The sequence below is a fragment of the Leuresthes tenuis genome, unplaced genomic scaffold (assembly GCF_036924035.1).
Source record: "Leuresthes tenuis unplaced genomic scaffold, fLeuTen1.0.hap1 SCAF_3, whole genome shotgun sequence".
NCBI lineage: Eukaryota > Metazoa > Chordata > Actinopteri > Atheriniformes > Atherinopsidae > Leuresthes > Leuresthes tenuis.
This window is the reverse complement of record NW_027325357.1, coordinates 25,065,380-25,080,035: the sequence shown is the minus strand read 5'-3', so window position 1 is coordinate 25,080,035 and position 14,656 is coordinate 25,065,380. Positions and strand designations below refer to the sequence as shown.

The following is a 14,656-nucleotide window of genomic DNA, read 5'->3' as shown; positions in this document are numbered from 1 at the left end:
AATTGATTTTCTGGAACGAGCTGGCGGACTTGCTGTTAGAAGAAGCTCAAATTTGTTACTTTTTTTGTTTTGTTTTCATGGTGAGTGTGTGTGTGTGTGTGTGTGAGAGAGAGAGAGAGAGAAAAATAACTTCTTCTATAAATCCAACCTCACACTGGGACTGTGTAAATGTTGATTACAGGATAAGAGTTGCTGCTACTGATAAATGCTTTCTTTCATGATTAATTTGCATTTCCTGTTGTTGTTGTTGACTAGAGTCCTCGTAAATAGTAATATATTAACAATGATATATTAATATAGCAATAAATAAATAATAAAGTGGGTATTACTGTGAGAGGCTTAAAACTACAGAATATAGCATAGACTATGTTTTTACGGTCGGTGTCTTATATGCGGACTGTTGGTTTCCTTATCTTGTTGTTCTCTGTGTTCACGGAGCTTGGCTGTTTTCTTTCTTTTAGTGCGCAAAGAGCAAATTTCCTCCCACATTTTTGGTTTTGAGGCCCACAACTTTAATGCAATAGGTCTTGCTCTTATCCTGTTTTATTAACGGTCTTTTCTGTTGAGTTTTTATCGCACATCCAATTGTTCAACATTCAACTGTTAGCTAACACAGTCACCATATCCACTTTATAAAAGCAAGTTTACCTGTCCCCCAAGTGACAAAAACAATAATCAGTAACCCAGAAAGCAGACACATTTGAGCCCAATCTCAGCCACTTTTGCCATGCATGGCTCTGTTGTGGCATTGATAAGTGTTATCTGGGCCAGACGTGGCTCACATGTAATGAGCCAGGCCCAAATCGGGTTAAGGTGAGTCCAAATGCCATAAACCAGCCTTGACAACAGTAACAGTAAGTGGTGTGAGGGCCAGACGTGGCCCAAAGGTCAGCAGCTGGGTCTGACTTGAGTCAGGATTGGGTCATGCCTGGTGGATCATCTGACTCACCTTGAGTCACTGCTATTATCTAAGGCTGAACGTAGGCAATGAGGAGGCTTCAGATGTACAGATTTTGAACAAATACCTGTGCCAGGTTATTGTTTAAAACCTTAAAAACTCATATTGTTTTATCAAAATTTCATTTTTAATTTAGAAGCTGTCATCCTGCAAAATGGCTTAGATGTAACTACACTTTTGACTCACTTAGTATTCATGAATATATTAATATGCAAATTAGTCCTTCTCTCTTTTCTTTTTTCTTTTTCTTTTTTAATGGTTTGATATTGATTGTAAAAAAAATTTTAAAAGTACTTCTTTGGATCTGATGCACCAGACATCGATTAGTGCTTTGTCTTGAACACAGTGGCTGATAGAACAATGTTACCAGCCAGAAAAGCAATTATCTTCATAATGACAACATTAGCACCAAGCTCACAACAGTTTATCCATTTAGTCGATATGCTTTATGCTCTTAAGATCAGCATGCTCTGTTTAGCAAGTTTGGCTCTCTGGAGGAACTAACCAAAGCCCACATTTGTGTGCTGGTTTACCAAATGAGACAAATTACTTTTACCAACATCAGCAGTAATGCCTCAACAGTTTCAGATTGAAGCAACTTGGCTTTACTGTAAAATTTATTTCAGCCTCACTATGCCTGTGTGTTTTATTCTCAGAGTTTCCCTGCTTAGATCAAATGATCTAAAGTAAAGAGTTGACCTTCTTCAACAAAGTCCGTATCTAAATGAAGCGGTGGGGCAATTACGGATATGAGATAGCAGTCAGTGTAGCTAACCTCTGCGATGGCCTTGATCTCCTCATAAGGAAAATATGGAGGAATTTTGTCACTAGTCTCCAGCCCGGGTGACTAATGGCTGGCCATGGCCTATCGCTTGCCCTGAGGAGCTTTGGAGTGGAGACAGGATTAGAAAGAGATGGATGAGAGAGTCGGATAATGAAGGAGATCTGTCTTAAGTCTAATCATTGGCCTTAGAAGACATGATCTGGGCTGGGAAGAGGGAGCGGGAGAGAAGATAAGAGGTACGTTTCTTGTTGTGATTACACCTTTTATCAGAAGTGAGCATCCAATGTATAAGCATTGTCAAATGTTTCTCTGAATTACATAAAGGTGAAGTTTCAATGGACTCGGATAAGAGACTCATTACTGAGGGCTGAGACCATCATTTTCGAGTTGGAGCGATACACCTATTGTGGCAGCCTTTATTGGCCTTCGATACCTAAAATTACTCTGTCAGCCCTAACAGATTTTTCTGTTCCTTCATGATTATATATTTGTAATGCTAATTAGGGAAGTTGCAAGGAATCAAATCAAGATGCTGAGCACAGTTACTAAACAATCACCAGGGAAGGATGCAAACACTTTCATCCTAATAACATAAATAGAGGGGAAAGATGGAGCGAAGTAAGGGCTCCAACAGTGACTGAGGGTGATGGAGAATGAGAGTTGAGGGAGAGATAGAAGGAACAAGAGAATATGTAAAAGGATGGTGAAGAAAATTAAAAGCTGATTACCCAGTGAGTGAGTCTCTGGTTTCTCTGTGGACCTGGGGGATATTGATGGTGATAGGGGTGGGGCAGAGGAAAGAAGCTTGTTTTTTAGCCTTTTAGCATTTATTAAAGTCAGTCTCCTGGGTAATCACATCCAGCTAAAAATAACCAGCTAAAAAGATGCTGCAGTCATAAAGCCTGGACACAGGCTTGTGCTCTGTCCTATGCACCATAACTGGACTCATTTCTCATTTCTGTGCAGTGTCAGTTGCTTTTATAAATGATGAAAGTGTGACCCTTATCTAAAAACTGTAGTTTGAAGTCTAAAAGAAAAAAAATGACTCTTCTTTTTTTTTTAGAAGAACATGCTTTCATTAAAGTCATTACACGACTGAGTGATGGTCATGGATATTTCCCAGAAGCTCCCTCCGTCTCCTGATCCTTGCCTCTAGTTTGCTCACATTTCCCTCTTTGTCACTTGGCCCAGCTGAGGTCCAACTGCCTCACTTCGGGCTATGTGAAATTATTATATTGTACCAGGAGATAACAGACACTATGTAGCCTTGAGGCACTTTCTTCGCTTCACCTCCTTAAAAGTGATATTGCTGTGATAAAGCGTGGCTCTTTCTCTGCTCACGTTAAATCGAAGGGGAAGCCTTGAAGCCAAGGTCTGCTGAGTGGGAGCCAGATGAATGAAATAAAAGAAAGATTTGGTTTATGTGTTTGTGCAGCTTGTCGTGGTTCAAAAAGAAACATTTCTCATTATCGTAGCTCTCGGGGAAGAGGCCGATAGCTCAATCGGGGAAATATTTGCAGCCTTCATGCAAGTTTTCTGCAGAGAGCGCACTGGCTGGGAGCCAGATTTCACTGACAAGGTCTGATTTGATGTTAGTGGGTAGCTGCTGATGAGATGGTCAGCCAAAAGGCATGCGAATAGATAAATAAATAAATATCCAAGTGTAGTGAGTGCTCATTAACAGTCAGAACAGTGTGAAGTTAGGCAACATATTGCATGTTGTATATTTATCAGTAATTAGAAAGTTTTGAGGCGATGTACGGCCCTTCACAAATATCTGCCCAATTTGTGCCTCTCTTTGATTTTTTCCTTGTGTTCAAGAAAATGTTCCTTTACTTGACTGCTTGATTGTTTTGTCTCCTGACAGTCATTTAACCTTCCCAAACAATGTTGTTGAGGTCACATAGGAGCCTGACTTAGATGCATTGGTGCCCCCTAGCTGCGGCATGCTTAGACAGTTGGCGAATCCACAAACAAAACCACACTTTACAAAAACACACTACACACAGATCCACACGGTGGAAAAAAAGCTCCTGGGCTGAGTGGTGGTGTATTAATCACACTGACGCCTGGCACTGCGATCTGTGACCCAGTCTTTTAATTGCATCCGCTCTGCTTTGCTCCAGCTCTCCCTCTTTATCTTGCCTTTCCCCCCTTTCTCATTCCTCAAGCCTCCTCATTCTGGCGCCCATGAGAGGAGACTAATGCAGAGATAAGAGGGAGGGCCGTGGATGTGCAAAACCCAATACTCCATCCAAAGAGACCCCGCCAAGACTCCAGAGACGACGAATGGAGCAGCTCTTTTAACATGGTGGCATTCCAGCTGACACGTAGAGCGAATCTAACTGTGTAATGCGATGATCTACAAGCAAGGTGGCGCTTAGAGAAAAACAAATATCTTTGAGGAAATCTTCATAATCCTTTGAAATACCATGACAACCTTTGAAAAACCCACTAACAGTGCGTATGGCCAGAATGTGTGTGGTTACATTGCTGTCAGGCTCCAGTAAGATGACTCTTTATGCTGTGGAAATCTCATGGAGGCTTTTACACGGGAAACTCCTTTTTATTTATTTAGTTTTTTGTTCTACAGCTCATCCTCCATATCTGTGTTAGGAGGGATGTGTGTAGGGGTGGGGGTTGCAAAGATGAGTATGAATGTTGGCCACACAGACGTAACAGTGCACTTATGACGTGACAAGGTTTTGCTCAGCCCCGTAAAAGCAGCACCACCAGATAACAAGCATGTGGTGTTTAAAACATGAAACATGAGCACCGACGCAAATGCAGACTGACAGCACCTTCTCTCCCCCCACACACACAAACACACGCACACACATACACACAAACAGACCTATGGGAATACATCATTCGATGACATCCATAGCCACTTATGCACCAGCTGTAATAATTGTAAATGCAAAGAGCCCATGTCACACACTCCCACTCAAATGTCCTTCTTCTCTTTCACTGTCTCTTAACTCTCTTGCTCTGTGGCTCCCTTGCACACATAGAAACCTAACTGCATACGCACTTGAGTCGCAGTGGTTTCCTTTTGTGTATGCGAGCTGTCAGAGGGAACTGTGTGGGTCTTTGTTGAAACGGAGAACTGTAGGGGAAGGGAAATTCATTTCCAACCGCGTCCAGAAAAAAACAAACAAAAAAAAACAAGCTTTTCACCCTTCTCAGGAAAGTCACATTGTACCTGCAGTGTTTTAAAACAGCAGCATGTAAATTTAATTAGTTATAAGCATTCCTGTGGGGGCACAGTGGGCTGGATTTTGTTTGGGGTTGTGAAAGTATGGGGGGAAAAAACTCAGGTTTGACTAGAACTTGACAAAATGCTGGACTCTATAGAGATAAATCACAATGTCAGAAAACAGATTTTACATCTTTACACACCAATCACTGCTGTTTCTACATGATACAGTGGAAAATGTAAACCTTTCCCAATTTCTGTTTTGCAAGTGGGGAAGAAAATTAAAACTCAAATGTCTGTAGTAGTTAAACCTCATCAGATATATCTGTCAGGTAAACCCGTCACTTAGTCTTCATGTTTTCAAGTTTAATCTGATTTAACCTTAAAGAGAGTTATTTCAAATTAGATTTCAGGCTCTCCCTACTGACAAAAAAGAAAATAATTAATTACTTGATGAGCACACAAAACAAAGCTACAGTCATCTTTGAGCTGAAAGTTTCCTCTGTTTATCACAGCTATGTGCATACAAGATGTTCTGTGTTAGCAGTGTTCGTTTACTCATCAGTGGGTTCCGTGCTCCTGTCTATCACAGCCTCAGCCTGGCAAGAATACTGTTATTTGCAAATTGAGTGGGTGGCGTAGATTTTCCCGTTGGCTTGAGGAAAGCAGGGGCGTACAAGAGGGAATGTTTACTTAGCACGGTGCCACAACTGCGATGAACAGCATCTTAACAAAAGGAGCTCCATATGCTTGGTCTGGACCTATTTATTAACTTCAGTCAAAGCATGCTACACTTTTTACATAAACTTTGTCTTCTAACTGTATCATGCCATTTTCTAACACTGTCGATCCGACATTTTAGGCATAAAAAAATCTAATCAGGAGTAGAATCAATAAACACTAGCCGAGACATGCAGATAAGATGATTAAAAGGGAGACAAAAATCAAGGTTGTTAAAAAAAATCAGGTCTTTGAAATGATTCGCCCAGAGCCTTAAGATGATAAAAATCGCATAATCACCTGTGAAAACTAAATATGTATATGCTATATTCAGACTTACACAAACCTTTTTGCTGTCTTGTCCCCTCCTCTCAGCACAAGGCAGGTTGTGCCGAGTGGCCTGCCATCTGCATTATGCACATGTAATGTACCCATACAAGCGCTGTTTTGGCCTTCTCTGGAGCTTTGTCGCAGATATACAAGCAGAAGGAGACAAAGAGCATAAGTAATTGGGTGTTCGTGTGTGTGTATGTGTGTCTTTGCTTGTGCTGGGAGGACTTTTTGGTCAGTGGTCACGGCTGCTTGCCCGCCCTGTTTTAGCTGCGTCTGTGCTGCGCCAGCCGCCCTGTTGGACAGCATGTTCTCTGAGTCCAGAGAAGAGCAGCCGAGCGGAATGACACCAGCCTCAGCAGCCTGCCAAACATCTCTGTGGATGGCAGGCTGCAGTAAAATATACAGGACACACACGCAGTCACACAATTCAGGCAAACACACATGCACTCAGAGAAGCTCAGGACACAGAGGCAGACAGGCTACATGTGCACACAGTTTCCCGTAGCAAGGCAACAGAATAGTAAAAAAGAACTGAATGCATAGGTGACAAGCACACACATGTGAGGTTTACTTTTCGTGATGCTTTCCTCATCTGCTAGAGTGAACCAAGGCAAAAAAAAAGTAATGTGCATGTGTCCACACAACCACAGAGAGAGTTGGCAGCTATCATAATTATCTGAGGATCAGAGTGCTGGTACCAGAAAAGCTAAGGTACAAAATTGTCCTTTATATGTATTTTTTATTGCTTGCTGATTCTAAGCTAGAGCTGAAGCTGTTGATATCAGCTGTTAGTATCGGTAGATTACTGGCACAGCTGAAACAGCAGTATCAGTAAAGTTTGGAAACGGCTAAATTTGGTGATTCTGTTTAGAATCACTAAAGAGTAACTATTGGTGCAGTTCCATTCATCCATCCATTTTCTATACTCGTTTAATCCAATTCTGGGTCAAGGGGCTGGCTAGAGCCTATCCCAACAGCCATTGGGCGAGAGGTGCTCTATCCATGATAGAGATTCATATAGGTGAACCCCAAGGTATGCACAGCCTGGTAAATTTTTGCCTTTGAGCCAATACACGGTTTTAACTGTGCGGCAGTTTTATAAACATTAATCGTGAGATTGATACTATTGACATAGTAAATTAAAAAGCAGACCAAATTTATGTGGCCTCATGCTAACTGAAATGCGGGTGGTGTGAAGAAGTATAACAGTCACCTTTCTGATCAATGGGAGGTTAAAAAGCACAAATTACAGTCACTAACAGCTGCCATTTTCTTGTAAAGCAAATTATTAAATAAACTGCAAACAACTCATGACTGACTGATAGTTTACCAGCGACATCCCTGATAATCACCATTCAACATTTATTGCTCAACTCATATACACTGTCAATCTGCATCTTCACAACAAGCATCTGTCAGTTTAGGAGTGAATTGATGGCATTTAGTTTGGTAGGACTTCAGATCAGTTTTACCTCATTGTCATGAATAACGATTCCCTTAGCAGTGAGCCAAATAAACCACATTCTGTCACCTGTCACCAAACTAACATACAGTTTGTTATTTTGTTAGTTATAAAGCTGTAACTGAGAGAGATGATGGTTTACAACCACAAACCAGGTGGCTTGAGAAACAAAAAAAAGTACCCAACACTATGAAAATGATCCAACACGTGTTTGATGTTTTAGTGTCTGCGGCACAAATAAAATAATCCAATATTTTTTTCTCTGTGCATTTAATCTGATAATCCATGTGTTTTTAAGCGCATGATGTCAGATTTTACCCCACAATGTTTCAGTGGATTGTTTCAGATGAATTCCTTACAAAATAAAGGAAAGAGAAGTTTTACAAAACTGAACGGTTGTGTCACATATAACGGGTATGTCCGGGTGTTTTTAGACCCTGGAACATTTAAGATGGTTGATGAATGGAGCTGCCTGTCATACAGATGTTTAGCAGCCATTAAAAAAAGGTGATGAAGTTTAAAGACGGTATCGATTCATCCTCAAGTAAATTTGTTATTTGTTATCTTTTTCTTTTTCTTTTTGGGTGAAAAACTGTAGATTTACTGACCCTCTGGGTTGTCGGCTGAAAAATTGGCCTCAAGCTTTGTCTTCATTTATTCTTCTCAAGTTCAGTTTTTTTGGCACAAACACATGCTGTAGCTTTGCCGAGCACAAGAGGACAAAACGGATTACATGCACTGAAGATCAATGACGGTACAAGAGCGCAGACTAGTTATGCTAGTTATCAGCAAGATTACTAAAACCTTACTTTTTGAAAGCTATTAACATGATTCCTATTGGGGTGCATTTCAGATATTTTGTTGAACATCTCCATTTTGCTGGTTGCCGCAGTATCTGCTGCCCTCCATCCCCTGCTTTTATCCTACAATCTCCCTCTCTCAGGCACACACACCCACAGTTTCCCTATCAGTATCTAGTCTCTGCATTGTCTCATTTCTGCCGCTTTCATCTCTGTTTAACTGTGTGGCAGATCAGATTCCACTGCCTGATTTTGAATTGCTTTTTGCACAGGATTTTTAATGAATAGGAAAGCATTTATGAAACTCTCAACACTTAGACGCTGTGTCAGGAGTCGGGTTCACGATCCCGGCCCCAAGCAGCTAAACAGCAGCAGGCGATGAATGGTAATCTGAGAGCTGGCCAGATGCCCTTATAAGAATCAAAGACGTAGCTGTAATAGTGTTTTGTAATGTTAGTGCCTCACGGTCCACATGAGTGTTCCCATGCCAACTGGCACCACCACAGCAAACAAGGCAGCAGGTTCAGACAGACCCTCGGAGACCTCAGTGGTTTTACTGTTGTATTAACATCAGCATTCATGTATTCACCAGCTGAGGAGGTACTTTCTCACCCTGGCTGTTCTTTGAACTTACCTCTGTGTGTATGTAGACTCAGGAGAACACACACAAGCACATTGCTAAGCGGTGCTTGTGTCCTTAAGCCTCACTTTTCCAGCTGCACCACAAGAGGCCTGTCTAAGTGACAACAATTAGCCCGCTCAGTTCAAGCTAATTGAAGTCATTTCCATAATACATGTCTGCCATCGCAATTCATCTGTGGAGAATTCAAGCAGGTTCGTGACATATTGTCTCAACCTGATGTTAAACGCCCTCACCCCACCACCACCCCCCAACTCCCACCTCGATAAATGATCCCCACACGCTCTCCACTGGGCTGGGCTTTTTTTTTCCTTTTCTTTTTAAATAAAAATATGGACTGCAGTCACTAACATAGACAGATGCACACATTGTCAAAAGCGTGTTTACCATCCGTCCCCATTACGCATGCAATTACTCAGAGCCTGGAAACAAGCAGCCTCATTTGTGAGATGCTAAGCTGCAGTGGCTGAGGAGATCTCATGCTTTATTAGCCTGTTGTTTGGGAGCTGCTTTTGACAGGAAGCTGGGCGATAAATTAAATAGATGGCTTGATAAAAAGCTTGCTGTGCAGAATTCTTCACGCTGTTTTTTTGAAAAATCACACTGCCATAGCTCATAACAGATGATCTGTTCCCTGGGTGATTTATGAAATCAATTTGTCTTGTTATCAGCAGCCAGAGTTTGTCAGATAACATCACAGCAAATGCATTCCCGTTTCTTTGGGGTAGATTGAGACAAGGGAGGCCGTCTGTATGTGTTTGTGCTAGCATAACAGCAATGTTGAAAATACCCATCAGTCATTTGTCGCATTTTTGTCATTGAATTATACTGTGAACCATGTGAAAATGATGCACTGAGTTTTGATTAAATTTTGCAATAAAATGAAAGAAATTCCTTTTGGTTTCTTCTGTTTTGTGGGCTGTAACGGAATAAGTATGCCAGAAAGCGCTTTCACCTAATAGCCCAACAACATCTTTGTCTATGTCTCAGTAGGATCCGTCCTTGTCATTTACTCATATGTGAACTGGAACGACATTGAATATCCCTGCACCCAAATTTCTGGAAACAGAACTAGCAGTTTTTGTGTGTTCATGCAAACATGAGATTCCTTACAGCTCCCTTTCTTTCCGGTCAGTGAAGTGGAACACTCAAAATGTCATTCAAGACCCACATGAGCATTGCGCTCTATCAGTCCAGTCAGCTTAATGTGCTTTAGACCTCTCTTCATGCTTTCCCTGGAGGAGCCGAAGAAAATGCCATTTTGACATTGGTATCCAGTTTTTGGAAAAGAATGATTTTAAAAAGTATTAAGTTCCTCTCCGTGTACTCCGGTTCAGGAACTGATAAGCAGTTTGTTTTGCCAAAGACGTCAAAGCGGGGAATCAGGGGTGACAGCAGAAGGGATGAGATATTTCAAGATATGTCTTGAAGGATGCATGGTTAATCTTAAGCCTGCCAGATGTGTCAAGGAATTGCGAACACCTTATGGAGTAAGTCTCACTGTGCTGCTCTGTAACTCTGTACCCCCTTTCTCTCCCTCTGTCTGTCTTTGCAGTGAAGTTTGAGGATTGCCAGCGCAGCAGGGAGGTAGGCTTTGTCAGCAGCGACCCCAACTTCAGCGTGAGGCCCGATGGGACTGTGTATACCGAGCAGGAGGTGGCCAACCTGTCAGAGCCTGTCCAGTTTATGGTTACAGCACGGGGTCTCCATGACTCCCACATCTGGGAGACCACTGTTAAGCTGGCCCTTGCCGGACATCTTCATCCTTTGCCCCTAACAAAGGTAACAAGAGAGAGAAAGCTCAAGAATATGAAAAGATAATGGCACTGCAATGCGAGATTGAGAGCTGTGTCCTTGTTATTAAAGGAGACGTGTTATGCCCCTTTTCTCACAAGTTAACACAGAGGTCTTAATGGAATGTGTGTAACACGCTTGGGTTAAAATAAGAGTCCATCAGCTCCTTTGATAACAACAAATATTCCACAAGTTTCACATCCTCCTTTTTTAGGGTGTAGAGTGAGCAAATTAGCTCCACTTTGCACCTCCTTTCTGCAGGGTCTGCCTCTTATGAGAGGTAGTTCTCAACAATAACCTCTACAAGGCTTCACACAGCAAACCCAGCTCAGACTAACACACGTCAAACCGAGAGACAACCGACTGGAAATTTTACTCTCAAACTGTTTACATTTCACTCTTTTGCAGTTTTGATCAACAGACAGCTGGCACTGGTCGCTCTTTTAGAGAAAATCTCATTGCAAGTCTTTTTTTTGGCTTAAAAACACTGCACCACAGAAAGTTTCCACCAACCAGCCCGTTAATAGACCAGACAAAAATCATGCAAGAATTTCTCCATCACAGCTCCATCAAACCTGGGCTTTAGGAACACTTTAGGGAACACCAATAAGAAGTTGGTTTTTAGTTGAGATTTAAAACATCAAACAAAGTACTGGCAGAGGATTGTGAACTAATTACTATCTTAAGTGAACTATATAACTGCTGACTAGATGTTGCTTTTAAAAGCCAATCAAATAGAAAGAGTTTTTTTTTTTTTAAATATGCGCTATTACTTTCCATATTTAAAATTGAAATACTACATTCGAACATAAGGCAAACTTAGAGATTACTTGACCCTTGCTGTGAACTGTTGTCCTATCAGATGCTAACTTAACTTTCAGAGGCGAAAGGTCGAGTTAGCTTCTGCCATTGTTGATGATTTTGGCTGCTACACTTTGTTTGGTTGTTAGTTTTATGTTCAGTTTTGGATCCCATATTTGTTAAGCTGTTCTGTTAGCAAATCCCACAAATGCCTTAAATCATCTTTTTTTCTGTTGCTAATATTAGCAGTTGCCACCAACAATGTGCTAAACATTGCAGAGGCATGATTGTCACTTTTCTAATTTCCACTTTCTATTATTTCCACTACTAGTAGTGTTTTTGTAATTCAGCAGTGACAACAAAAAGTTCCTTCTCTGTGATACCACCTGCATAACATTAATTTCAGGAGAATTAGATAATGGCATATTCATGTTTTAGCGCTTTCCCTTTATAGAGCATGTAGCTTGTTAAAAATAAGGTGTAGAATAAAGCAACTAACATCTGTTACCTGTCAAGCACACTTTCAGTCCATATCTCACGCTGTAGCTTCTGCTGCTCATCTCATTTTCAGACTGGATCAACAGGTTGTGAAATATAATACTGCCACTCAAAGCTCCTTCTGTCTAATGGGCCAATAAATGCTAATAATCTCTGTTTTCATTTCTAACTTTAGTGACTTCCAATTCATAACAGCAAAACCTTATTGTGTTTGATAAAATGATTCCAAAAGGATTTTGATTAGAAAAGCGCACTTGTTTTCTGATTAGATGTTCTCCTTTTTTTCTTTTTTTTTTGGTGGAGAAATCATAGAAGCATCTTCCTGATTAAGCTCCCATCCTCAAGGAAATGCAACAGTTCAAATAATCAGAAACATTAATATAAATAGCACAAAAGTTGCCCTTTTCCTTGTGCCTCTCCGACACTGCATGCACACAAACATACACGTTGTCAACGCAGTATTTATGTTTTCAGCTGTCCCTTAGGTAAGATTAAACTTAATACACACCATAGGTAAAGTGCATTTTTGTCTTTGACAAGTAGAGACATGAGCCTGTTTTTTACCTAGGGTCTGTTCACAAACAAGGACTGTAAAACCACACAGGGCCAAAGTATAGACACTTTTATAGACTTCCACTAGCAGGCTTCACTTTGTTGAGTAACACACCCATTATCATTTTTCCTTCACTACTTGTTGAACGCTGTCGGGCTTAATGTTCACTCATGTTTCTAATCATGACAAAAAGCCCAAGACTCATGTAACTAAAGCGACTGTAGAGTGGGGATTAAAATTCTGCCCACTCTTGGCGGTGCAATAATGGAGACAGGGAAATAATTGACATTGATTGAGCTAATGCTCCACTCTAGCGGAGTCTGCAAAGACCAGGTGATGTAGTTTTTATGAATAATTATGTTCCCCACATCATGGAGCGTGAAAAAGATTCAATAATTGAGCAGAAAATAAATGTGTTTTCTCTGATGAATGGCAATTTGAAAACCAGCTTTTGTATTTATACTGCATGCATTTTTTTCCACCGCCTCAGAGCAGTGTATACATGCGTTCTTGTCACTTTCTCTTGTGGTAATAAATGTATGCTGGTGTAACATTTGAGTTTAGATCCAGTCTCCTGAGTGGGACATTGTATTTAGGGGAAATTGAATACTTGTTACCTTAGTAACATGGTCATGGAAAATTTAATTATCAAAACAGAAACATTAGCAAATTTGACACAGGAATGTGTATGAAGAAATGTAAGGAACAACCCCAAACTGTACATACAGTACAGACCAATACTGCAGATACTGCAGATACTTCTAAAAACTTCACAATTAAAACTTTATGAAGGAATTAAGTAAAAACATTTAGTTTAGCATAAATAATGTATGCTCTTAATTTGTCATCACTCAGAAAAACATGAACGATTAAAACAGTCATCAAGAAAATGAAAGTAGATCTCAAAACCACAGGAAAATGAGCACTACTTCCTGCTTCAGACACTGTGTGTCTGCAAAACACTCTGATTGACAGATCATCTCAAGTGAAGCACACAAGGGGGAGCGAGATACTCGGCCAGGCGGCCTCAGCAGTGGCTTGATGTGTCCATTCATACCAGCTTTCTCCAGTGAAAATGTGTGAAAGTATCAGGTGAAAAGTTCCACTGTTAGGGGTGGGGTCTTCTTTTGCTTCCTTTAACACTTTGATTTTAGATATGCCTTGAAAAACCTGATCAGCAAATCTATGAAAAACTATTTAACAGTCTAAATCCATATTTTGGTAAAACCCTTTCTTCACCTTTAAATGTCACAGTTCATGTTGAGCTTAAGGACTCAAATGCAGAACTAACCAATGAGGAGGCGAAGATGGGCAGTAGATGGCCAAAGTTTTATTCAAACTAAACAAACGGCACTGCTGAGGTAGGATTGAAGACAAAAAAAAAAGGAACAGCACACCAGCAGAAAACAGAGGACCAACAGACTGACTGACTGTGGAACAACAGGTTGACAACTATGACTATGACCATGATGAAGGGTGTGAATGAGACCAGGGGACAAGACCAAGACAACCGAGGACATTTAGGAGTAATGGCAAGAAACGAGAATACAACAGAATGTCACACACAGGACTAAAGACTCAAACAAAATACAAGGAATAAAGCTCAAATTAAATTCCAAACAACAACAGAGACTAAACCATTACAAGGCACTCGGAATTTGCTAAATTGTGACATTTGACATGTTTTAAGCATCCATTGTCTTGCACATATAACTTGTTTCCATGCAACTGACATCCAAAATGCAAAATGAATTCAAATTTAATGATTTGATATGGAGTGCAGAATGTGTTCACATAACCGGCAGCCTGGTTTGATGGTGACCTGCTGTGATGTTAAGCAGCCTTGCAGAAGGCTGTGACTCTGGGTGAGGTTGTGTTGTCCAGCCTTCCATATAACTCCTTCAGGCAGAAAAAAAACTGTTCAAATAAGCAAGTGGAAAAACATGATAAGTTATCAGGAAGCCACAGTTGCAACATTATTGTTGCCCTGAAGTAATTAAATAAGAGTATGAATAACAAGAGTCTACAGGGATGCTTTAGCTCTGTGAGGCCGAACTGAGGCTCCACGGTGCCTTCGGCCAAATGCGAACATCGGTGTAAACACTGAACATTGC

The 14,656-nt window shown here is 40.8% G+C and overlaps 2 protein-coding genes across 3 annotated transcripts in view; both read left to right on the top strand.

The window, feature by feature from the left end:
• arpc4l (actin related protein 2/3 complex, subunit 4, like) overlaps positions 1-14,656 on the top strand; it is a 238,842-nt gene that overhangs the window by 51,508 nt on the left and 172,678 nt on the right. The gene's annotated exons all lie outside the window — the stretch shown is intronic.
• The window catches only part of cdh4 (cadherin 4, type 1, R-cadherin (retinal)), a 205,596-nt gene that overhangs the window by 123,802 nt on the left and 67,138 nt on the right, over positions 1-14,656 (top strand). For both annotated transcript variants that reach the window (XM_072382724.1, XM_072382723.1), the window contains exon 4: positions 10,452-10,678. In XM_072382724.1, coding sequence (XP_072238825.1) covers positions 10,452-10,678 — 227 coding nt within the window. The remainder of the gene's footprint in view (positions 1-10,451; positions 10,679-14,656) is intronic.